The 25,486-nt window shown below is 38.5% G+C and overlaps 1 protein-coding gene across 7 annotated transcripts in view; it reads right to left on the bottom strand.

Moving 5' to 3' along the window:
* The window catches only part of LOC134540114 (SLIT-ROBO Rho GTPase-activating protein 1-like), a 188,996-nt gene that overhangs the window by 9,765 nt on the left and 153,745 nt on the right, over window positions 1-25,486 (bottom strand). For 6 of the 7 annotated variants that reach the window (XM_063382620.1, XM_063382621.1, XM_063382622.1 and 3 more), the window contains 9 exons: window positions 24,805-25,023; window positions 23,851-24,126; window positions 22,083-22,374; window positions 19,656-19,868; window positions 17,983-18,088; window positions 16,925-17,143; window positions 14,888-14,958; window positions 13,075-13,255; window positions 10,056-10,287 (listed from right to left, as the gene is read on the bottom strand). In XM_063382620.1, coding sequence (XP_063238690.1) covers window positions 10,056-10,287; window positions 13,075-13,255; window positions 14,888-14,958; window positions 16,925-17,143; window positions 17,983-18,088; window positions 19,656-19,868; window positions 22,083-22,374; window positions 23,851-24,126; window positions 24,805-25,023 — 1,809 coding nt within the window. The remainder of the gene's footprint in view (window positions 1-10,055; window positions 10,288-13,074; window positions 13,256-14,887; window positions 14,959-16,924; window positions 17,144-17,982; window positions 18,089-19,655; window positions 19,869-22,082; window positions 22,375-23,850; window positions 24,127-24,804; window positions 25,024-25,486) is intronic. The other variant, XM_063382617.1, reaches the window with a different exon arrangement.

The following is a 25,486-nucleotide window of genomic DNA, read 5'->3' as shown; positions in this document are numbered from 1 at the left end:
CTACAACGGGATCCAAACAAGGGAGCTTCATCCAAGGGAAACCAACACATGCCGTTTCGAAGCTGCTCGCCTGTACAAGATTCCTTATGAGCCCAAGACCCTCACAGATTCACCCTTATTCATCCTTATTTACAGCAAACTGACCACACTACGTATTCTCTTAACCTCAGAGATACCTATTCAAATATGTAGCTTTTAATCATCCCAAAATTTTTACTGGAAGACATATATGAAAATGAATCTGAATTCAAAAATATTTATTCCAAAAAATTTTCTTACTGCAACTAAACCTACTCCACTCAGTTATAAAGCATTTTAATGCATCATTTCTAACCCTTGGAACATCCGGGGCTGAATAAGCAAAGATTAGGAAATGGAGAAAGTAAATTATAAATTTCCATTTCATATTTCATAACATTTGCAAGTGATCTACCTTACGTGCGAAAACAAAGAAATAAAGATGTGAAAAAAAAAAAGAGAAAATTACAGACCAGGCCACAGTAGATTTTTTTAAGCTTTGTTCACAGTAATTTTAATAAGTACCTACTCCCCAAATCTAAATGGGTAAAAAAATAATTTAACAAGCTACTTAATATTGGTATTTGATTCCTCTAGCTGTAATTATAGCACTAAAAAATATATTTTTTACATTAGTACAGACCAGAATTTATGTTTAATTGTGATAAAAATCAAAATAACACAAAACCTAAAAGCATCTCAATTCACCATGCAACATTAAAATGTACATTTATACAACATAGAGCACGAAAACACAAGTTAAATAAAAAAATTAGCAGTATTTTACAATACTATTCAACACCATGACTATTTTAGCCCAATGTTTGTACCAAAAATGTAAAAACCAAATAGTTAGGTAAAATTATTTTACTTTGTTTTAATGTTTATTTTCATAATTCATTTGTATTTTTCCAAATAAATCAGACAAGATAAAAAATTTAATTGTAAAAAAGCAGAAAGTAAACTGGTGAAATAAGTAACATGAAAAGTTTGTTGAATGAATAATACAACTAAATTATAAAAGAGATTTTAAAGAAATAAATATAAAATAGAGATATACATTTTAAAAACAAAATCACAATGATATAGGTAACCATTAAATCGTGTCTCCACATTTTAGATGTTAATTTTTAAGGAAGACAGAGTAACCTGACTCAATGGTTTGTCAGGTTGGCAAGACAAGTCAAACACTCAACATGTAAGTGCAATGGCTTGTAAATTGGTGTAGACATTTTCTTTCATGCTTTACTACACAAGATAGTCTTACGACACAAAACATGCTCTAAAACTACCTAAATTGCAGGTGGATAACTACCCAATGCTGAACCCACTTTACTACTTTCAACCATAATAAAAAACTTTTCCCAGGAAAAAAAAACTATATGTTGTTATATTTAGGACTCTAGAAGACACCACAAAAGCATACATGCTCACCAGTTTTTCCCCTCCTTACAAATTATGTAAAGCAATATACAGTTACATGTCACAAAAAATGAAGAAAGCTTTGTAACCAACAGTCAATAAACAAATACTTAAAGGGGAAGTACCTACTGATCACAACTGAAAACACTAGTGAATGTTTATTTGCTTTGTATGTTTATTCTTTGTATCAAATATGTCCTATTTTGTCAGCCATCTCACCACTTACAGAATACACCAAACTTTACAGCAGAAAACGAAGTCCCCCGAAATAAGTAAGTAGCATTCTTCATGCAACACCACCACAAACAAAAAAATAAAAAGACCTTTCATAAGATAACCCAGGTGCAAAACCAGTGAAATCTTCAGAAATTCAAACTTCACGTGAACAGCTTAGCATAGAAACTAAAATTCCTTTCGAGATGCACAAATCCATTATCTGTCAGGCAAATAGTCCCAGACATAAACCACTCTTTGACAAAGCGAGAGTATACAGGTACACAATGGATACTTTCAAAAAGTTGGTGCGTGTACTTATGTACGTGCGTTAGAAGTTATACTTACTCGGCGTATTAAAAACCAACTGATTTTGCATGCATGTATTTAATAGATATTAAATAAAAAAAATTACTAGTGATATAATAAATTAAGTTGGTTAAGTATAAATTCAATCACATTGAAAAATTTAAATAAATACTCAGTATTCATTATTAATATAAACACAAGTATAAAATTATTTTATTTAGTACAATTTTCAAGAAATTTTAATAATTAATATCAATAAATATACTGTTCATTCTAATTTATTAGTTTTAATTATTTATTAAATAATAATGCAATAATTTACAACACAAATTAATTGTGCATACGGGAACTTTAACTCACTTATAAGTTCACTTGAAAAAGTTTATTTTAACAATTTCTAGCACTAGTATTCACAATAAATAAATGTTCTAAAATTTTATGGACCAGTTATCAATGTCAATTAAAAGTAAAGGATTTAAAAAACACATATAATTTTTATTTGTATGTAGACTTTCTTTCATCTTGTAAAAATTTCGTAGTATGGTGCACACACATCACAAAAATTCACTCAATTTTTCATAACAAACCTGAAGAAGTGTAACTCCAACAAGCTCGAACAATGACAAAAGCTCTAAGGTGCCCACATGCCCCATGCATTAGTTAATTGTACTGCAGTGTTTTTAAACCAAAAATCTTGTAGAATTAAATAGTGATCTAATTTAACTAGTGTATCTTTAGCCAAATAATGAAAACAAAGTTCAGTTTAATCTACGATAAAAATTTTAAGACATATAGTCAACTCCTTACGTACTACTATAGAAAGGTAAAAGTTAGTTAATATGAACACTTACTGATAAAAAAACTAGCATGTTCATTAATAATTATGTGCAGCAATGATTTTCAGTGATTTTTTGTCACTTCTGGCAAAGATCAATCACTAATTTCATAAATGTCTTAGCAAATTATCTAATAATGCCTACTATTTAATTTTAATTTGAAACAATTACCTGTCAACAAGTCTCACCAAGAAGTCTTGTGTTCAATAAAATTCTTAATTTCCAAATAATTTGTACTCTCTACGTAAAACTCGGTTACAAATTCCCTATTTGCAATATTTACTATTTAATAAGAAAATATAATTTTATTTCCTAGCACTACTGTTATAAAGCTGAAACACTACGCCACTACACATTTTTGTCAACAATCGGTAAATAGTTGTTCAGTCAATTACATTAATAAAAATACACAGTTAATTCAAGCTGAACAACCACAGCACTGCAGGTAGGCATACTTTAAAAATTTGAAAATAATATTTTTCATCATGAACTCCTACCTACAAAAACCTTTTGTTTCCTTTATTAAATATCTCTTGAAAGATAGTCAGAATCGAGTGGTACAAATCGCGAAATCGTCAAAAAATTAACTGTAAATTTTCCTTTCCCAACTCTTCCATAATCTACGAGTGGAAAAGGTTCATTGTATTGCTGGTTAACTAACTTCTGTACGTACGTCAGGAGGCAATCTAAAGCAACTAGACACGCGCAAGTCACCATACAAAGTATGTTCGGAACTCAACCAGAGAAGCACTAAAGGAACGATACGTGCTGCGTTACGAAAGGACAAGAAGATGAGACAAAAAGAGAAGACGCTCCTTGCACATCCGTCATTCCACCTGAAAATGTGTAAACTATCCCTTTTACAGCCTGCTTCATGCTTAAGACTGCAGTACAGAGTAACTGGCGAACACTGTTGCCAGACTGATACTACAGGGTTGTTAAAATTAAACGTCTTTATTGTAAATCACTGTTAACCACGATAAGTTTTTAGTATATGTTTAATAATACTATTTCTTGATAATTCCCAAGACCATAATATAGTATCTGTATCTACTGACAGTATTATTACAGTTGTCATTCTGACAGAAAAAAAAAAATTAAATGCTAAACACCAATTATTATTATTTCACAGGAGAAACATTTTGTGAGTGTCACTATTAATAACAAGGTACTTTAGTAACTAAATACTATGGCCATACAGAGCCGAACTTCTTCAAATTAAATGAAACAAACAAAATCGTTGAAACCAAGATGGTGTCTTTCAATGACATTTCCTTATAAATAAAAAAATGGAAACTACCAGATGATGCTCTTGATCAAACACACCAAAAGCATGTATTTCTGCTATTCTCATTCCAAATTTTACCTTGCAAAATACAATTTTTCCAATACATTAAACAAATTTTCATTACGTTTCAAAGGTGTGTCAAACTTCTGTGCTCTATGGCTTTCATCTGGCAACAGAGCGCACCGAAACAAGGACAGAGGTTAACGGCAGAAATCATGCATGTGCGTCTCTTGCAATCAGACCGCAAGCTAGTACGTGTGAAAAAGTCCCCCTTATCATGATTCGTGTACGCATCCAACCAGTTAGCGATGCAGAGCACCGATGATAACTGTTACTCTGAACAGCATGTTCATACAATTTGCTGAAAAGCGCACTTAGTGTTGAGTTCCGAGCTTATGATGTGCGGGACTTGAACTTGTCTTACTACATTCTGTCACCCCCTAACAAATGTACCATGCGTTCTGAAACACCCTGATATGTATGTTTTCAACTTATAATACCTACTTTATAATATTTAATTTTTTTAAATAATTTTTCATTATGATAATTTTTTTTTTTAACTGTACATTTAACACTGACTTAAGTGATGGTAACCATTTCTGTTCATGAACTGTTGCAACGAATCAATCTTAACACTAAACACAACCTTTTTTTTTTTTTTTTTTAAATTTTTGATAGGTTTTATCAAATGATGTATGTAAAAATTATATTTTAATTTTTTTAATGAAAGCATAATTTTAAAGAAATGTTTCAACCACAGTTTTGCTGGTTATTTTAAAGAATTTTCAACTTAAGTATCCATTAAGCTTCTAGAGTATAATAAAAAATTATTTGTGAGTTTAAAATAGCATTAATCCTTAATGTAAATATGTGCTTCACAATGAAGCAAAATAAAACAAACAATTATTTTACTTAAATAAATCCCAAAATTTTTATGCAAAAGTTACAACTACAAAAAATTATAAAATGCTAATGTATGTATCATAAACTTTTATTTACAAATCAAAATATAAAAAAAACAATATTTCTAAACTTCATACATTGCACAACAAAGGGTAATGTTCACACACTTGAAACAAACACTACTTTGCCATTACTAATTACAAACTAACAACACACAATATAACTTCTACGAATACACACACAGTAGAAACATAACTACATAAAATTCTATGGAGAGAAAAAAAAGCACAATCAAAGCAATTCACAACATACATCCCAATTCAATTGCTAAACCTACAAACACAAAACCAACACATTCTCATTAAAATTCTGTTCTTAATCCCGAGAAAACCATCATTTAACTGGTCAACATACTTAAAACAATTAACGTAAGCCAGAGGTGCCCACAAGGGGGGGGGTAACGACGCAGACTGCGTCATTAAAATTTCAGGGGGGGGGGGGGGAGGGGGGTGGTTAAAAGACAAGAAAAAATGTATATATTATTTACATAATTATAGATTCTAATGTGAAAATACGTTTCTGGTGCTTTGATAATTGAAAGGGATCTTGTAAATCAAATTGGCAACCCCGCACTTTCCTCAACAAAAGCATTTTGGCATCTGTCTGTTCAGGATGGAAATATTACCTGATATGACCAAAATTATTATTAGAAAATCAGTTTTAATTAATGCAAAATGTGATAAAATATAATACTAAAAAAGTATAATATTATAAAATAATTGAGTAAATCATTGAGAAAATGGCATAAAAAATTTCGGGGGGGAAGGGGCCTATCATTTGGTTAGGAAGGGGGGAGGGTTGAGTCATAGTGTTTGGGGGGGGGTGGGCACCTCTGCGTAAGCTATAAGCTATGCAAACATTTTTTCATGAGCATTTTAATAAAATACTACCACAATCAACAGTGGAATGCTGTAATGCAATACAGCTAGAGTACTTTAATAAGGTCAGTCTTAACGTAAAACTATAACCTTTGTTTAATAACAAGGTAAAACAATACAACTCTCTACCTTCTACTTATCTACCTTTTTTTTTTTAAGAAGCCTCGCGGAAAATATGAATTTAGGAATGACTTCAGTAAATTTGTAAGTAAGTGCAGGTCTTACGTACACTAAATAAATTTACACATAAGAATACCTGCATTTCCATAGAGATTAAAAAATAATTTTAGTTTACAATGGGAGGAAAAACTGCATTTTCACCACAAATAATTAATGCCACCAAGTTATAAAACTATGCTATTGAAACATAATATACCCGAGTGTATGAATTTATGCTTCAAAGTTCATCATGGGAACAATTGTGCAATATTTATGTAAGGAGTGCTTTCCCAAAGTACAGAGTGATTATTCAAAGTACATAATACTACAGTATTATGCACGTTCGGGACCTCGGGGATGCTGGATTAGAGATTTGGCCAGATTTTCCAACGTCGGTATAGTTTTAATAGGAATACCAAAGAACAAAGGATGAGCCAGTCAAATCCTCAAATATACCTTACTATTCAAAGAATTCCATATTTGAGGGGAAAAGATTAAAAAATATATATATTAAGGGAAATAAAGTAAATGAAAAATTAACACTGATAACCTCTGAAGTATGTTAGGTCAATTTTTTTTTCTTCGTAGCTATCCTGTTACCACTCCCTAATATAATGTACTGTTAACATGTAATTACATGAATAAAGTTACAATATGTACTGATTCTGGAAACTTAGTTCATGAATAAAACATTTAAAGCGTTAAATGTTTCAACACAATAGTTAATATTTTGCATTTCTTATATACCTATGTATTTTATTTTGGACCCTCAAGACTTAATATTCGGATTCAAGGGGTATATTCAAAGTAATCTTTGGGAATCAAATTTGAGATTCAGATTCGAGAAAATTGGGATCTGGAGCTCACTACAAAGAACAATTAATATACAATATTGGAAACAAGTCGCTCTATAGAAAGGAGAAATACAGATGTAACTGTTTAAAAAAAATGTCTCTGATATTACATTGTGTAACCAGAGTTGGATCTCTTCATAAAAAAACCACAACAGAAAGGTAACCCACTATAAAAACAGGAAACACAGTACTGAAATGAAAACTGACAATAACAAATCCTGAGCAAACTAAAAACATCGGCATCAAGTTGTACCTGGCGGTATGCCTGTGTGAATATTCAAATTTTCAAAAAGAATTCTAAGATGCATCAACGGGGTTAAAGAACAACCTTCCCACTTCTCTTATTTTAGGTTGATACCACTAAATAAATGCAACATCAACCATTACAACATGTGCTTAAAATTTGCTAAGTTAGCATAGTATGAGATTAGTAACTACTTAAGAAAACTAGAAAAACTAAAAGAAAGGTATGCCTTAAAATCGATAAAGACATATTTGACTAAATATTGAAGTATTTTTATTAAAAAATAAAATTATGGAGCTGTTATAATTTTAACTGGGTAAGCATTAAATATTTGGTGCATTTAAGAGTTTAAAATCTATTTTGGATTCCTCAACTGTTACTACAGCTAACATACACCTAAACATTGCCGGAGACAAATACTCTTTGAATGTACATGAAAAATTAACTTTTAATTTAACTGTATTAATTAACAATTGATAAACTAATCACAATAGTAAAAGGAACTAGTTAAATTGTTCGCAAGGTATTAAATACAAGAAAAACAAATACACAATTTTTAATTCAAAATGTTAACTAGATTGTCACATTTGCATTCAACAATCCCACATACACAGAGGTCAATCGTTATTCCAGGGACATGCAAAACATTTAGATCATGCAAAATTTGAAGAGCAAGCATTGCAACATGAAAATCACAACATTAACATAAAATCTGCACATGCGTTAACAAAAAAAGATTTAATTCGTTGACAGTCAAGCTACCGTAATTTACTGCATGTTAAATTAGATAACTGTGGTGCCTTGCGATAAAGATTTTTACACTAGCAAGTGAACCCATTTTTTATGGTAACGAAACTAACAGCAAACTGCAAAAAAATTTATTCTAAAGCTCAAACTGAATCCAATGTACCATAAAAGAATGACAATACTACTCAAAATATAAGACCTTCAGAAGACTGACAATTACACAATTACAAAGTATTTTGTACTCGGCAATAACTAGAAATAGGTAATACAAAAATTTCTTACATCCACCAGACATTTTTTAAAGGTAGGTAGGGTCAAACCAGTAAAAAATTAACAATTAGATGACCTGTCATAAAACTTTAAATATATGTATTCTAAAACTACAAAAATTAAAACTTAGTGTGTATTAAGAAAGGTTGTGTTTTGTAGTTTTTAAAGGGAAAATGACTCAATATATCACAGTTGGAGAAAAACAAATTTTAGACTTCATACTTAGGTAAATAAATATATCCAAACATCATGTATTTCCTTACAAAAGCAGTTACAGAAGTGATTGTAAAAATCACTAGACAAAAATACTTCACGTAGCCCTAAGCCATTGTCTATCTATATAATACATAATCTTACCCTGCTAGATGTTAGAAAAATATTTAAAAATCAAAAAGGTGAGTAGAATTGTAATGTTGAATAATTACACTTAAAGACATTAATTTCACAATATCAAGCCTAGCTGAGATCTCAAAAATTGATTAACATTAATTTTAATTACACTTTACATAAACTTCTGTATTAACATGGCAGTAATTTTGAAAGAATGTGTTATAAATAAATCTGCCAAGTTATTAGTAGCACTGCCGTTTAAAAGCAAAAAAAAAAAAAAAAAAACGTAAAACAAGTAGATTTCCATTTGTTGTGGTGTGTAGAATATTTTTTTGACAGATTTTTCATTATCATTCCTATTCCACCATTGTTTGTTTAAGAGTCTCAGGTTACTTCTGCTCGCTTATTTTGCCGTAAATGCAAAAAGGTCCGACCAAAATCTGAACGTTAAATCGAAACTAGTGTGACCAGGAAGTCAACTGGATTGCAGGGATAAAAATTAACTTTCTCTTGACATTGAGCCTTTCATAACCTTTTCTCCAATCCCTTACTTCCGACACACACACCAGCCACAGCAGGCAGTGCGTTCTGCGAGATGAGCCTGCAGTTCTGGACACACAGCCTCACACAGGAGTAAGGAGAGAAGGAGGGAGAGGCAGGGGTCAAAATAGGGGGGAGGGAAATGAGGGGAAAAAAGAGGTGGAAAAAGAAAATGGAAGAAATCACAGGGGAAAATATTAACGAAAAAATAAGAGGGCGTAAATATAAGGGGAAAGTAAAGGAGAGAATATAGAATGGGAAAAATAGAAGGGTGAGGAGTATATAAGAAGAAGATATAACAAAAAAAATAGTGTGGAAAATTTGGAGCGAAAAAAATTTAGAGGAACAAATAGGGTCAGAAAATTGAGGATAAACAACTGAATAAATGGTTTAGAAATGAAAGTAAAATTAGGAGAAAGTAAGGCAAAGGCGGGAGAAAGGACGGCAAAGGCGGGAGAAAGGACGGCAAAGGCGGGAGAAAGGACGGCAAAGGCGGGAGAAAGGATGGCAAAGGCGGGAGAAAGGACGGCAAAGGCGGGAGAAAGGACGGCAAAGGCGGGAGAAAGGACGGCAAAGGCGGGAGAAAGGACGGCAAAGGCAGGAGAAAGGACGGCAAAGGCGGGAGAAAGGACGGCAAAGGCGGGAGAAAGGACGGCAAAGGCGGGAGAAAGGACGGCAAAGGCGGGAGAAAGGACGGCAAAGGCGGGAGAAAGGACGGCAAAGGCGGGAGAAAGGACGGCAAAGGCAGGAGAAAGGATGGCAAAGGCAGGAGAAAGGACGGCAAAGGCAGGAGAAAGGACGGCAAAGGCAGGAGAAAGGACGGCAAAGGCAGGAGAAAGGACGGCAAAGGCAGGAGAAAGGACGGCAAAGGCAGGAGAAAGGATTGCTAAGTCAGGACAAAGTAATGCAAAGGCAGGACAAAGGAAGACAAAGGCAAAGGGAAGGGAGGGAGGCGAGCTAGGACTACACGGTTGTCTCGAGTACCTCTTGCGCCTGCAGGGCGATGAGCGGGGTGGGCTCGGCGACCAGGCCCCGGCGGGACAGCTCCGGGTCGGGCCACGTGGCCGAGGAGACGTTGGCCACGGGAGAGTTGTGCACCGACGAGGACGACACGTTGGACGACAGGACGGAGTCGTTGGAGCTCGACGCCCGCCGTCGCATCGACTCCTCCGAGGAGCTGGACTTGAGCAGCTCCAGCTTCTCGCGGTCCTCGTCCCTGCGCACAGTCGCTCTCCAGAGTCCCCGAGGGCATTCCGACAGAGACGTCCAGATGTGGCACAGTGGCCAGAGACTGGATTCACACACTGGCCAAACATTACAACAGGCAATGTCAGATCCCTTCCCCAAATATCTTAAACTGTGTTGTATAGTTACTCAGTTTAACACAGTAGTTCCCAAAATTGTAGGCCCTAAAAGACTTCCAGATGCACCCTGTGGTATCCCAGAGAAATATGTGTCCAGTTATAAAGATATAATTATTCTATTACATGGATATATCGCTCTTTTTTTTTAATGTGTTACTTGAACGACTATAGGTTTCGCTTGAACAGCGATTTAGTTCAGTATGGCGCTGTTTGTGAACCAGCCTTGAGTTGACCATCAGTATGTAACTGTGAAATATTTATTCTAACCAGGGGCGTATCCAGGGGGGGGGGGGGGGGTTCAAAACCCCCCCCCCCTCCTTAGCACCAAATCTTTAATTAATTTCTTATTCATCACTCGAACAAATTTCATATTAAAATTAATAAAAATTTTACCATTACAATGTTTAAATTTAAGTACCGAAAACTGCTAAAATTGTACTATTTTACACCTTAAAATCCAAATTTTCCCGGGGAAGGACCCCCGGACCCCCCACTTTAATACGGGAGCCCATGCTTCTTATAACACCCCTCATACACAAATCCTGGCTACGCCACTGATTCTAACACATTTATCAGAAATTTGTATATGGTGTGCCTACAGTTACATGCAAGAGACCACTGGTCTCATGTATTCTATCAAAGAGACGTCAAGTATAAATAAAAATAATAATTAACACCATAGAAAATGCTACCTACAATAGAGACGGCCAACACACCACATATAGGATATTTTTGGCCTCCCACCCTAAAAAGTTAAAATTTCTCTGTAACCATGAATGTTAGCGTGCCATGCTGATATGCTAGATGTGGTAAGGGTCGCAGGTTTTACCCACATGGCTCCATTTATCTTTCCTGGGACTGAGCCGACTGTACTCTTATTCCCGTCGCCATCAGCCTCTGTGCAGAATTTGTTTCGAGTGATTTCCAAATAAATAACCAATACAACCATATTTGTTTATAAAAGGTTTTTTTTTTCTGCTAAACAAGTCCATATTTAATGGTATTTATGAACATTAAGGAAAATTTTTATGTAATTCCTAGCACGTACTATAAAAGCATGAAATAATGCGGTATACAGTTTTGGTAACTGCTCCCCAACGACAAAGACTGCAACATCAATCGAAATGTCGGTGACGTTCAACACGGCTACAACCCTGAAGCCAAGCAACTATAGACAACGGCCGCGAAAGCCTGCGATGTTTACTAACCATTCATGACAATCTGAACACAAGCAGCTCTCTTGGTGCTGCACTACATAATGTGCTGAACACCTGAACTTAAAATACAGGAACTAGTACCTTTTATTTATTTTGCTTTCTAATATTTTGTGTTTTCACGCAATATTTTAGATAAATTCATAATACAACCACATTTAATAGTTTATAAAAGGCTTTTTATATCAGCCAAGTCCTCATTCAATGGTTTTTTATGAAATTGAGAGCAAATTTTTATGTCAGTCCTACCATGTACAGAGAGCATTGTATCATGTAGTGTACAGTTTTGGATTAATTGTTCATATGTATTCTTCGTCTTCAAACTATTTTAAGTATATTTTTAATCAATCAATAAAAATTAAGTTTTCCAATAACCATGAAAAACTCAGGATTCTTCTATAATTTTGGGAAACCTAACGTTTATTGTTAATGAATCACTTGCAAAAAAAAAATTAAGAGTTTAAAGACGAAAACTGCAAATAAAACAGTTAATCCGAAATTGTATATGCGATAACATTCTTTGGTGCTTTTAGTACGTGCTTGGCCTGACAATTTACCTTCAAAGTCGTAAAAACGATTGACCGGGAACTTGTTTAGTTCACAATAAAATTTGGTTATATTATGAATTTATTTAAAATCATGTGTGAAAACAAAAAAAAATATTAGAAGCAAAATATTGAAGGATACTACCCCTCTTTAAGACCCTTTCGGATTTCACCATACTGTTAACACTACTGGTACAGAAGAAACAAGAAAAGATAGAAAAGAAAAGACCTGGTATACCCCTCTTTGCTAGAAAGCCCTCCGGGGTTTTTCAATTATTTTTAAATTAATTTTATTGTTTAAGTCCCACGGTGAACCAGACATCGCACCCCAATCCCTACAGTTCCACTCAGATCGGACACTAGAGGGGGCCCCCCTCCTGTGCGCTCTCCTTTTCGAGAGGCCCCCCCCCCCCCCCCCCGTCCACCACTGAGTTTTCCTGCCCAAGATGGTACCTTTGAATATATATACTGTATAGAAGTCGCCAGCTCAGGTTAAAATTTATAATACGGTTTTGAGGTAGATGGTTAATTCACCGCCGCAATCGCCACCATCTCTAGGGCATCGACTCGTGGTGGTCCCTAGCGGACAAGTGTCGAACTCTTCAAACACCCCTTCCCCCTCCCCGTTGAACGACCTTGAGCTGCAGTGAATGATGGGCGGTGTGGTGCGGGGGGGAATGACAGCGGGCGACAGTGCTGCGCTCCAACGTGCGAACAACAACTAAGACGATACAGGGCGTTACGGCAACGCACTGCAGCGGCGAGGTTCCTAAGCTACTCATCATACGCTCCTGAAAAACGTGGAGTAAATCCTATCCACTCGCGACTTCTATACAGTATATATATATATTCAAAGATGGTACAGAGAAGGAACACGCACTTTATCTTGAGCATGATGTACTTGTCGGGGACGAGACCCTCGTGGCCGTTCACGCTGCCCTTCCACCAGTCGTTGGACACCTGCGAGAACAGCACCACGCTGTCGCCCTTCTTGAAGCTCAGCTCGCGCTCCGAGCGGGCCAGGAAGTCGAACTGCGCAGTCGCCTCCAGGGACTCCGACTCTGGGGCACGAGCACGGGGGTCCAACACCACTTTAACCCATTTGCATCTACAAGCGTACTAGTACGCAGCTGTTTTTCTGGCCGATAACACCATAGGCGTACTGGTACGCAAAATGGCTAATCTGCCCGAAAAACTTGAAAAAATCCCTTTAGAATGAAAATAACCCCTCAGAGTAGCTAGTATTGTTATAACAAAGGTATATTATCGTGAAACTTAAACTATTTTTAAAATTTTATTCAAAGAATAAAAATATAATGAAAATAGAAAATAACTTTAATAATAGTAATATATAAAAAAGTTTATGGATTCCATGGTATGTCTAACATTAAAGTGAGTGGATGCAAATGGGTTAAATATCTGCGTACATACAGACAGTAGGGGGGGGCTAAGGGGCTGAAGCCCCCTCCAAAAGCATCTGGGTCCACTATTGTTTTAGTGTTTTCCTTGATAAAGCCTAGCCTCAGCTGGGTCAAGCCCCACCCAAACCCAAAATCCTGGATCTGCCACTGCATACGGAATACATAGAGACAAGATTTCATGTTTTTTTAGATTTCGACCGATTTCGTTCTTAAAACAGGATTTTTTTGGATTAGTTTTTTATTTAAGAATTTTGTTTCGTTTTTCTCCAACTGTGATATATTTAAGTCATTTTCACTTTAAAAACTACAAAAAAAAAAAAAAAAAACCTTTCCTAATACACACTAAGTTTTAATTTTTTTAATTTTAGAATATATTTAAAATTTAAAGTTTTATATGACAGGTTATCTAATTGTTAATTTTTTTAATGGATTGACCCAACCTTTAAAAAATGTCCGGTGGTTGTGATAAATTTTTTAATTACATGTTTCTAGTTATTGCTGAGTACAAAATGCTTCGTAATGAAGATAGCATAATCAGACCTTAAGTGTTTCATTATACTTGTCACCAAAATTGTGTTATCATTTTGACTGATGCACGATAATGTTGCAATAATTACTATATAATGATTTGTAATAAGCTTGTCTTAACTACTCGGATAAATAAAAATAAATCAAAAGTATTTCTGTACTTGGAAAATATATCAATGTCGTAAAGTAAAGATGAGTTACTGACAATTGCGAGATTAAAAATAGTAAAAAAAAACTGCAATAAAGATAACCTAATTTGAAGATTCAAAACAATTTTTTTTTTTGGGAGAAGCTTATACTACTGATACTTGAACTTAATATGTATGTATGATAGTAAAGAGCAAGGTTACGGAGACAGAAATGAATCACAAAAATTGAGGCCTTTTTTAAGAATCGACTAAATCTAACATTGACCTGATGAGAAAGAACTTTTCTAAAATTTTCCTCGAGTAATTTTAGGGGGAAAAAACCACAATCAGTGATTTAAGAAAAAAAATGAAAAGCCACAATTTATTGGAAAACATAAAAAAACTTAACTTCTTCAGAATAAAGCTATCAGAAATATTTTATTACTAACAAAAAAAAAATATGAAAGTCTTGAAAAGAACCTGGTTAGTAAAAACAAAAATTTTTGTGGTTCAGATTTCTTTAACATGCGAGTAATACTACATGCACATTTAGAATATTTAGAAGGTTACAATCCTAAAACTCGTATCTGTACATTGGATGTGGACCAAGACTCACCGTCCTCCGAGGGATACACTTCAGAATCGCAGTCTTCGTGCACATGGTCAGACGGGGAGTCTCCAACGTCGCTGGAAACAAACATTCATCTTGGAAAGCTTTGCATTACATATAATAATAAACATTCGGTCACATGCTAATTTTTTTACTGAAAAAAGTACTGAAAAGTTGCTTCCAAATACTGTTGTTCCAAAGCAGTCACTTTTAACCTATCCCTCAAGTATGAAAATTTATATCTTATAAACAATACAAGCAAAATTTTTTAATAAAAAATCAATGTATTAAGTAGTGTCCTAAAGTATAATAAAACTAATAACAAAAAAAAATTCTGTAGACACATACAATGTTGAATCAGCAGCTGACGGAAGTAGTATATACTACATAAACAAAGCATTTACAAACCAAGAATTTGAGGTCAGGGCATTATGACTGAACGTATGTTTCACAAGAAAATTACTAAGTACGGTCATATTACAAGGTGAACACACGAAACACATGCAGGTAAAAGTGGTTAAATATTGAATGGGTTGTTGAAACTTCTCTTGAGTAATGTATTTTACTGCAAACTGCAACCCTTGTAAACGTTCATGAATCAAGTTTTTTTTCTGCATATGATTTATATGTACCCACGGCCGTCAAGAGAAAGGTGCACTGGACGAAGGGGGAGGGGGGGTTGCGTTTAGAGATTTTATTTTTTCATCAGTTTAACCTGACATTTGAATTAAATTGCAAGTCTACTGCTAATAGAATCCCTTGTAAAATTATGGCTAGAGACACCTGTATTTTGCGAATACATTTAGTGTCAAGGAATTTCACAAAATACTGTAGCTTTTCTCCTCTGGTTATTGGCTGGCATCGGTGAGAGGTGTCGTCTGCTCTTTACGGGGCCAATGAGAATGTGGTCACCGTACTGCTGCACCCTCACAATTTGCCATGACTAGAGAAGTAAAGACCTGCAAAATTCGCGGATTCATTGACCTCTAGGATAGACTCCACAGTCATTTAAATACTCGCGGAAATGACACCTGTTCTTTGGCTACTGATGCGTTACACGTCTCAACTAGGCTGTCCGTAATTCGGCAGTTCTTGGTGTAGTGTTTCCCATTGGCTCACAGTTCCCCGGATAAAATGTGGGCCAATCGCAGAAGCGGTACGAAGGTATAGTTGTTTTGATGCTAGCCTATCGCGAAATGAATCCGCGAATTTTGCATGTCTCTAGCCATGACTCTTAGAAAAAGCTACAGTATTTCGTGGAAATACCTCGACACGAAATGAAATCGCGAAATATAGGTGTCCCTGGTTATGGCCAATGAGGATTTTTCAACTGCGCAGCAAGTAACGGCGAGGAAAGGCCTGACAAAATTTTCCCCCCGGGCTCTTTAAGGGCCACTTGCAGAGTCGGGAGAGTCGAGTCCGAGGAAAAATCTCGGCAGGTTAATCAAACGGAAGAATGCTCCACTTCGTCTCAAGTCAAGACTATTGAATATATATACTGTATAGAAGTCGCCAGCCCAGGTTAAAATTTCTAATACGGTTTTGAGGTAGTTGGTTAATTCACCGCCGCAATCGCCACCATCTCCAGGGCATCGACTCGTGGTGGTCCCTAGCGGACAAGTGTCGAACTCTTCAAACACCCCTTCCCCCTCCCTCCCACAAACACGCATTGTCCTCCACCCACCCTCTACCCCACCTCTCATCCCTACAGTTTTGTGACGCACAAACTCCCGTTGAACGACCTCGAGCTGCAGTGAATGTTGGGTGGTGTGGTGCGGGGGAATGACAGCGGGCGACAGTGCTGCGCTCTAACGTGTAAATAACAACCTAAGACGATACAAGGCGTTACGACAGCGCACTGCTGCGGTGAATCTCCCAAGCTGCTCATCATGCGCTCCTGAAAAATGCAGAGTAAATCCTATCCACTCGCGACTTCCATACAGTATATATATTCAAAGTCGCGACTGTGCAATGCCGGCCCGAGTTCCTCCGGACACAGGGCCCCCGCGGGGGCAGTCGACGGGCCGAGCTCGCAGAGCTTACGTCTCGTCCGGCTCGCGGCTAATGTACTTCTCGTAGAGCAGGCCGCCGTCCACGGGGAAGATCTCCTCGTTGAACAGGATGATGTTCTTGATGAGCTCGTTGACCTGGTTCTGGTACTGCACCTGGTCCTTGTCCTCCGGGACGGGCACCAGCGTCGGGCCGAAGCAGATGGCCAGGTTGTAGGGGTCCATCATGTTCTCGTCGCTGAACTCCGACAGGCTGGAACCAGACATCGACAAACTGTTCTACGCACAGAATCTACTTGATTTTAACTTTAGTACTCTGAAAATTAGTAATGTACAGATGAAATATTTTTGGCATACAAATTTTCTGTATTTCTGATATAATTTGTTTTCAACCAATACTTCAAAAAATTACTCCCATGGAAAAAATTGTAATAATTTCATCCATTTAGATGTCCCCACATTTTCTATTTACCAATGGATTTAGTCCAACAATCTCCATTTTCCAAATTTGCTCAACTGAAAAACCATAGTTATAAAATGTTCATTTCACAGGAAAATGTTTTATCTAACAATGCTTCCCCAAATATTTTGTGATAATTAGCGAGTTTAAAAAAAACCTCTTGATAAATATTTGACTTTTTATCTAAAAATGTTATATATATTTAGTTTTTCAAAGTACAACATTTACGTGCTTATCACGTCTTGTATCATATCTATGATTTTACACACCTTTACTTCATTAGAGTTAAAACTGGACTGTTGAAATTGCTTCGTACGAATAAAACTATTAATATAGTTTCTTCACCTCAGTGCTTTAATGAATGCTTCCATTAAATTTTCTATAAAAATAATTTAACATTGCAGTTTTTGAGCTCTGAAAATGGGGTGCAGCATATAATGACGACATCCTTCATTTACAGGCTTACCCATCAAATTGTATTCCTTTAAAAATCAATTACAATTACAAATGCACTGCAGTATCCATGCAGCCCTCACGAAGAAATTACGCGGCTTTGTCCTTACAATTAGTCAAAATTAAAATAACGTACAGAATTCACTTCTTTTTTTTCCCCAACGAAGAAACATACTTACTGGTTTAGGAATGCAAACAGGTATCTCATGACCACAACTACGGGCCTTGGAAGACTTTGGATCAGTTCCCTCATTTTGGTGATGAAATCGTGCTTTGACTCCAGCTCTGAAAAAAAAAAATTAATGTTCATAGGGAAATCCCTTTTTTCTTTTGGTTTCATAACAGCCTGACGGACCAATCTTACCTCATCCCTGATAGTCTCAGCAATAAGAGTAATAATAATAAAGAACATTTTAATAGTATTTTTTTATTTTATTTGAAATTACATATCTCATTCAAGAATCAGATGCAAATACAGTATATACTAGATAACTCAGGCCTAAGAATTCCTCAATTCCATAGCCATCTATTATCCTCTTTATCTATCTTGAACAGAAACAATGACATCCTATTCAGACTAATAACTAATTATAATAAACAGGATCTATTGGAAAACTATAATTAACTATAAATAATAATTATTTAATAAATACGATAACATATTTTTTCATTCATGTCCTGTTAACTAAAGCTTGTTGCAGTCTCGAACTTTTAATTTAATACACAACTTGATTATTCTGCTGCGTAGGTTTCATGTAAATAATATTTTAATTTTTTTTTTCAATAAAAAAATTAACATCCGGCATCAAAAAAACTAAATGAAATTTAACAAAAAGGCTGCTGGAAATTTATCATTTGTTTGACCTTCCAAGGGCCGATGTTATCTGCTTCGGGAAATTTCGCGATTTTGACAAATCCTTCAATTCAGTTACTTTTTCCCATGAAATTTTCGACCAGTCCTTCAGTTTAGTTACTTTTTTTCATGACAAGAGACTTTTGAGACTTTTGTGATTGGGCCAACCCATTCAGTGGTGTGTCCGATGGTTGTAAACTGGAACCTTTCTGAATCTGGCGCTCTACTGCCATGTTGGATGTGCCTGCCGTGCAGTTAACCACCCAGGTGTCGTTAGCTTGGCAAGCGTAGTGACCCTGGTGACCTGTAGACCACGTGGCAGGGTGGGACTGGAACTTTCTGAATCTGGCGCTCTACTGCCATGTTGGATGTGCCTGCCGTGCAGTTAACCACCCAGGTGTCGTTAGCTTGGCAAGCGTAGTGACCCTGGTGACCTGTAGACCACGTGGCAGGGTGGGACTGGAACTTTCTGAATCTGGCGCTCTACTGCCATGTTGGATGTGCCTGCCGTGCAGTTAACTACCCAGGTGTCGTTAGCTTGGCAAGCGTAGTGACCCTGGTGACCTGTAGACCACGTGGCAGGGTGGGACTGGAACTTTCTGAATCTGGCGCTCTACTGCCATGTTGGATGTGCCTGCCGTGCAGTTAACCACCCAGGTGTCGTTAGCTTGGCAAGCGTAGTGACCCTGGTGACCTGTAGACCACGTGGCAGGGTGGGACTGGAACTTTCTGAATCTGGCGCTCTACTGCCATGTTGGATGTGCCTGCCGTGCAGTTAACCACCCAGCTCTGTAAGGGTACAGTGACCCTGGTGACCTGTAGACCACGTGGCAGGGTGGGACTGGAACTTCCTGAATCTGGCGCTCTACTGCCATGTTGGATGTGCCTGCCGTGCAGTTAACCACCCAGCTCTGTAAAGGTACAGTGACCTTGGTGACCTGCAGACCACGCGGCAGGGTGGGTCGAGAGGAGGGAGGGAGGGATAGAGCGACGACTCACGGGCCAGCTCCATGAAGTGCTCGAAGTAGATGATCGGGAAGAGCGGCTCGCGCAGCTCCCGCAAGTAGAGCTTCAGCACCCCCGCCACGGAGTTGATGTCCGACGCGTCCGTCACGTCGGCCAAGGGGTCCTCCCCGCGCTCGAACGACTCCCTGAAGTTGTTGATCTCCACTTGGGACCCGGACACCCTGAAGATCCCCTGGTGGTGGAGCCCTGCAACGCCCCCCGGGCAGACGCTAGCTCGCTCGCTTGCCCCTGCCGTCACGCACACCCTGCTGCGAGGTTCCCGCTTGCAGCCGTTTACTCGCTTGCAAAACTACCACGCTAAGTGCCAGGATTGCCTTCACAACAGAGGGGCGTGGAGTCCGTCCGTGCGGAAAAAGTGAAACTTCGTAATGTGGAAATGAAAATAGGAAGGGGCAGAAATTGATTTTTAGTGAAATCATATTGTATCAAAAATCAAACTAGAAAAAAAACAAACAAGTAAATGAAATAATGAATATTATAAATTTTAAAATAGAACAATAAAATAGAACAACCAAGTACGTATTTCAGCTAATTTCACGACGCTCAAACTGTTTACTTCGCTGCATAGCAAGAATACCACGCGCATGTGCTTGGAATATCGGACGCTACTCGTTGCTAACGCTCGCGCTGGCCTGTGACAGGTATATACTACGCGCGTGCGTTCGAGTGCCACGAATTCACTCTCGCTCTGTCTTTTTCTATTCCCCCCTCCCCAGGAGCGTTGAATGTTTAACGCAACAGTGCTTTCATACCTGCTCCATGGTAGCGTTAAACGTTTAACGCAACCTTGTTGGAAGTCGCATTAGAAGTTTCACTTCAAAAAAATATTTCAAATAGGTTAGTTTCAATCTAACTTTTAAAAACATGGATGGCTTCAGTATATGTAATGGTAATGCAATTTTAACATTAATTTTTTTTTTTTTTGTGTGGTAAAAGCTGCATGTTTATAGTGTAGGAACCTGTTACCACGACGATGGCAACTGCAATGTCAACCAAAACATGTGTGAACCATTCACTTTTGATGCAGCTAAAACCTACAGGCCCAGAAACCTCACTGCTTCTATTTGATGTTGCATCACATTTGTTGCGATATTGAAATCTGTGCATTTCGTACTTTTATTGTATTAGTAAATCACACTGAACCGTAGTAAAATAACCTCATTAAACTGATAGAACTGTCCATTATTTAAGATATCTTATTGTAATCAAAATAAGTGATTGTACCCTAGATACACTACAGCATTAAAAACAGATATTTTAAAGCAGCAATTCATTTATTGTGAGTTTCCTTACATGATGTATGTAGGGAAATTGAGTGAAAGTATCTGAATGGTTCCATAAAAGAGCAATATTTTGTTTAAAAATTTTTACAGCTTGTTATAAACCTAATACCCCCCCAAATAATTATTATTAATAACATAGAATAAAGACCCTAAAAAATTAGTTTCTACTTAAAACATTTTCCTCATAATTTCCCTCTTTCCCTTGAAAAACCACACAATTTCAAAGATAACTGCCAATACACACAGAAAAATTAGTGTAACAAACATAGTGAAATCCCATAACAGCAGGCCTAAAAAAAAAATTACTGTGTTGGTTCTTAATAATGAAAAGAGTTTGTATAATATTGTTACTTAATGTAAAACATACATAGTGTAGGGATCTGAAAAAGTGGATATAAGTGAGTAATCTTCTTGAATTGATGTAGAGTAAGTGTCTCGAATAATCAAATTAAGTAGAGGGAGACAACCTTGAATAAGCAAAATCTCCGATAACACATGGGCATACCCGATTGGAAAATTGTCATGGCTTTTAATTGGCCCAGGGATACTTTCTAGAGAAATAAAAATAGTTTCATAAATAGAATGATTAACTAAAATTTTTATATAACCCTTTATTATATGTAGAAAAACTGCGTACACAAATTTCTGGTCAGATGTCACGGGATAATCCTTTGGTAGCTATTATAGTTACTAACACTGCCAAGCCAGTGGCACAACAACAGGGGGGGGGGGGGGGGGCCAAGGGTATTTTGCCCCCCCCCCCTCTGAAACCTTGAAGTGGGGGCAAACGGGGGGCAAAGAAAGTGCTGTGCGATCAATTTTTTAGATAGTAAAAAACTGCTTGAATAGCACCATTTTCCACCTTGAAATACAAATTTTCCCGGGGGGAAGAGACCCCCCGGACCCCCCTGCTTCAATAGGGGGGGGGGGGGGGATCCATAATTCTTTATAAAAAAGGTATATTGCCCCTCCCCGCCCTTTTGGAAATTTAGTTGTTGCGTCCCTGCTGCCAACAGATGTCGGATACATCGCGAAATTTCATCGGCTGAAGCTAACGGTAAGACTTCGATTGTGAACAGACTTTGCACAGGTCGTGAGCAGAGCTGTGCGCGCTCACCGTAGAGGTTGATGACCCGTATGCAGCTCTTCACGATGAGCGGGATCTCCTGATTGGTCGCCTCGAGGTACTCCTCCAGACTGCCTGCGAACAGCTTGGGCTGGCCGCTCATCTGCAGCCGGCCGATCCTCTTGCGGCGCGGGGGCTTGCTGGCCGGGCCCGCCCGCTGCTGGAGCCCCTTCAGGGACGTGGGCGAGCCCCCCGCCCCGTCCAGCAGCGTCTGGTGGATGAACTCCTGCTTCGCCTCGAGCCGCGCGATCCGGCTCGTCCCCAGCAGGTACTCCCGGAACTTCTGGAGCACGGAGGAACCACGCCCACCGTGGAACACACCCTGGCCACGAGCTTCCCGACCCGACTCACAATCCGAGGGCATCACGCCAGAAGGGCGTGTCAACACTTTCTGCAATATCGAGATGAACGTAACATAACCCAATTAGGTTCATAAACACTAATTCAAGAGCTTCCCAAAAAACATAACCCATGAATCAAATGATAATAGGTACCATGCTGTGTAGACAAAGGAAGGGAAAAAACAGCCAAACTTTTAAATGACTCCCCCCTGTAAACTTGCATTTTCGTTGATACGCCCTTTCGGTATGATGCCCTCGAATGTTTAGACTATGTAATAGAGACGGGGCCATCAAGTTCTACACTCCTGAAATACCTACCATTAAATCTTAGGTACTTATTCCACGATTTTACATTCAGGTAAAAATAGGTTCAAAGAAAAATATTTGGAGGTTATGTAATAAATTCAAAAACCATACAATAACAACTCTGAAATCCTATTACCTTTCCCCAATATACTTTGCAATTTTAATAAATAATTATACAAATCAAATTGCTATTAATTTATAAATTATAATATATATGAGTTTCAATACCAGAGTTATTATATTTTAGATATTTCTTGTACATATTTTTTTTCTTGTCCTTGACAATTTGTTTTGGAGGGCTAAATTCAAGGTACCTAATATTAGTGATCAGAGTTTGGGATTTGACCCATTACTACTACTTAGCAAAGAAAACTTCTTAAAATCAAAATTGTTAAAATTGGAGGGATATGGGAGGATTAATTTTTTTACTCTTACCTTCTTGACTTTTTAGTACGGAGAACAACACGTAACTAACGCCATGGGTACAATACATCATCGACATGTAGCTAAAGCCATGGGAAGAACCTCTCACCAACACGTAGCTAACGCCACGGGTACAGATCACCGACATGTAGCTAAAGCCATGGGAAGAACCTCTCACTAAGACGTAGCTAACCCATGGGTACAGCTCATCACAGACATGTAGCTAAAGCCGTGGGAAGCACCTCTCACCAACACGTAGCTAACGCCATGGGTACAGCTCATCACAGACATGTAGCTATGGGAAGAACCTCTCACCAACACGTAGCTAACGCCATGGGTACACCTCATCACAGACATGTAGCTATGGGAAGAACCTCTCACCAACACGTAGCTAACGCCATGGGTACAGCTCATCACAGACATGTAGCTATGGGAAGAACCTCTCACCAACACGTAGCTAACGCCATGGGTACAGCTCATCACAGACATGTAGCTATGGGAAGAACCTCTCACCAACACGTAGCTAACGCCATGGGTACAGCTCATCACAGACATGTAGCTATGGGAAGAACCTCTCACCAACAAGTAGCTAACGCCACTGGGTACACCTCATCACAGACATGTAGCTATGGGAAGAACCTCTCACCGACAGGCGGGCCGAGGCCGAGGGAAGGGAACGGCTCGCTCACCGACATGTAGAACTCCTCTGTCTCGTGGCGGTCGGCGCGCAGCTTGATGGACACGGTCTCGGGCGGGCGTTGCGCCGGCGCCGCGGCCTTGCCGAAGCAGCCGCTGCAGTCGTAGTCCTTGGCGTCCAGCATCTCCAGCAGCGTGACCTCGGCCGTCTCCAGCGTCTTCCACACCTCCTCCGACTCGGTGCGCAACGAGGTGACCCGGCTCTGCAGCTGGCACAGCCGCGACTCCAGGTCGTCGCGCAGGCTCTTCTGCAGCTCCGTCTCCGGGCCCTGTTGCGCACACGCCAAATTACACATTACACTTATGTTCCAAAAAGTTATGGTCAAAACAAGAGGCCCAATCGTACAGCCCACCTTTTTTTTTTTTGGTTTAAACAGGAAAAAACCTCTCCCTATAATTGAGTTGAAACAGCTGCCCCTCCTCCCCCATTTAGATCTAACGAGCTCTTACCCCCCCCCCCCCTTCTCCCTAAAATTTGGTCAAAACCATTATTCCTTCCCAATTTGGTTGAAACAGCCCCCCCTCCCTTCCACAATATGTTCGAAAGAAACCCCCTCCCTCCATATCTATTTGCTTGCAACGGCCGTCCTTTTAATGAGCAGCCTTTTGCATTCAAGAACTTTTTTTTTTTTTAGAATATCTACCATTTAACCATACAATGATTTCGTAGATTTAATATGGAGTAGCACTTGTACAAATAATAGTTCATAAAATTTTGGTTTTAGCTTGAGAAAAGTAACAGGTAGGCCTGTATTTATTTGATAAATATTTTCCAATTTGAAAGAATGTGGTAGTTAAAAAAGATTCAAGTTAAGATCCTATTAAGGTTTTAAAGAGTTCAATCACATCGGGATAGACTTGAGTTACGTTCAACACACCAACACGAGTCTTGTACGAACGGAACCAAGAAAAAAAAAACTTTCGTGAATGTGTGCGAAAGTAGGTACCTCGTCTTTCTGGCCCTGGAACTCGAACTTCTTGGGGATCATGAAGGCGGTGTGGTTGGACTCTAGGAACCTCTGCTTGTCGAGGCGCGAGTCCAGGCTGCTGACGCAGCTCGTCATCTGGTCCAGGCCAGCCTGCGCGGACCGCCGGCAGCCCTCCTCCGCCGAGACGTGCATCATCAGCGCGCGCGACACGCAGTTGTGGAACCCGAAGTCCATGCACTGCGTCACGCGCAAGCAACACCCCTCCGGCAATCGCGCATGCACTAATACCAGTTGTAAGACTCTTGAAACACTGTGATACTGTGCAAACAACACCCTCTGGCAATCGCGCATGCACTAATACCAGTTGTAAGACTCTTGAAACACTGTGATACTGCGCAAACAACACCCTCTGGCAATCGCGCATGCACTAATACCAGTTGTAAGACTCTTGAAACATTGTGATTCTGCACAAACACCCTCTGGCAATCACGCATGCACTAATACCAGTTGTAAGACTCTTGAAACACTGTGATACTGCGCAAACAACACCCTCTGGCAATCGCGCATGCACTAATACCAGTTGTAAGACTCTTGAAACACTGTGATACTGCGCAAACAACACCCTCTGGCAATCGCGCATGCACTAATACCAGTTGTAAGACTCTTGAAACACTGTGATACTGCGCAAACAACACCCTCT

This window comes from Bacillus rossius, chromosome 16 (assembly GCF_032445375.1).
Source record: "Bacillus rossius redtenbacheri isolate Brsri chromosome 16, Brsri_v3, whole genome shotgun sequence".
NCBI lineage: Eukaryota > Metazoa > Arthropoda > Insecta > Phasmatodea > Bacillidae > Bacillus > Bacillus rossius.
This window is presented reverse-complemented; position numbering and strand designations above follow the sequence as displayed.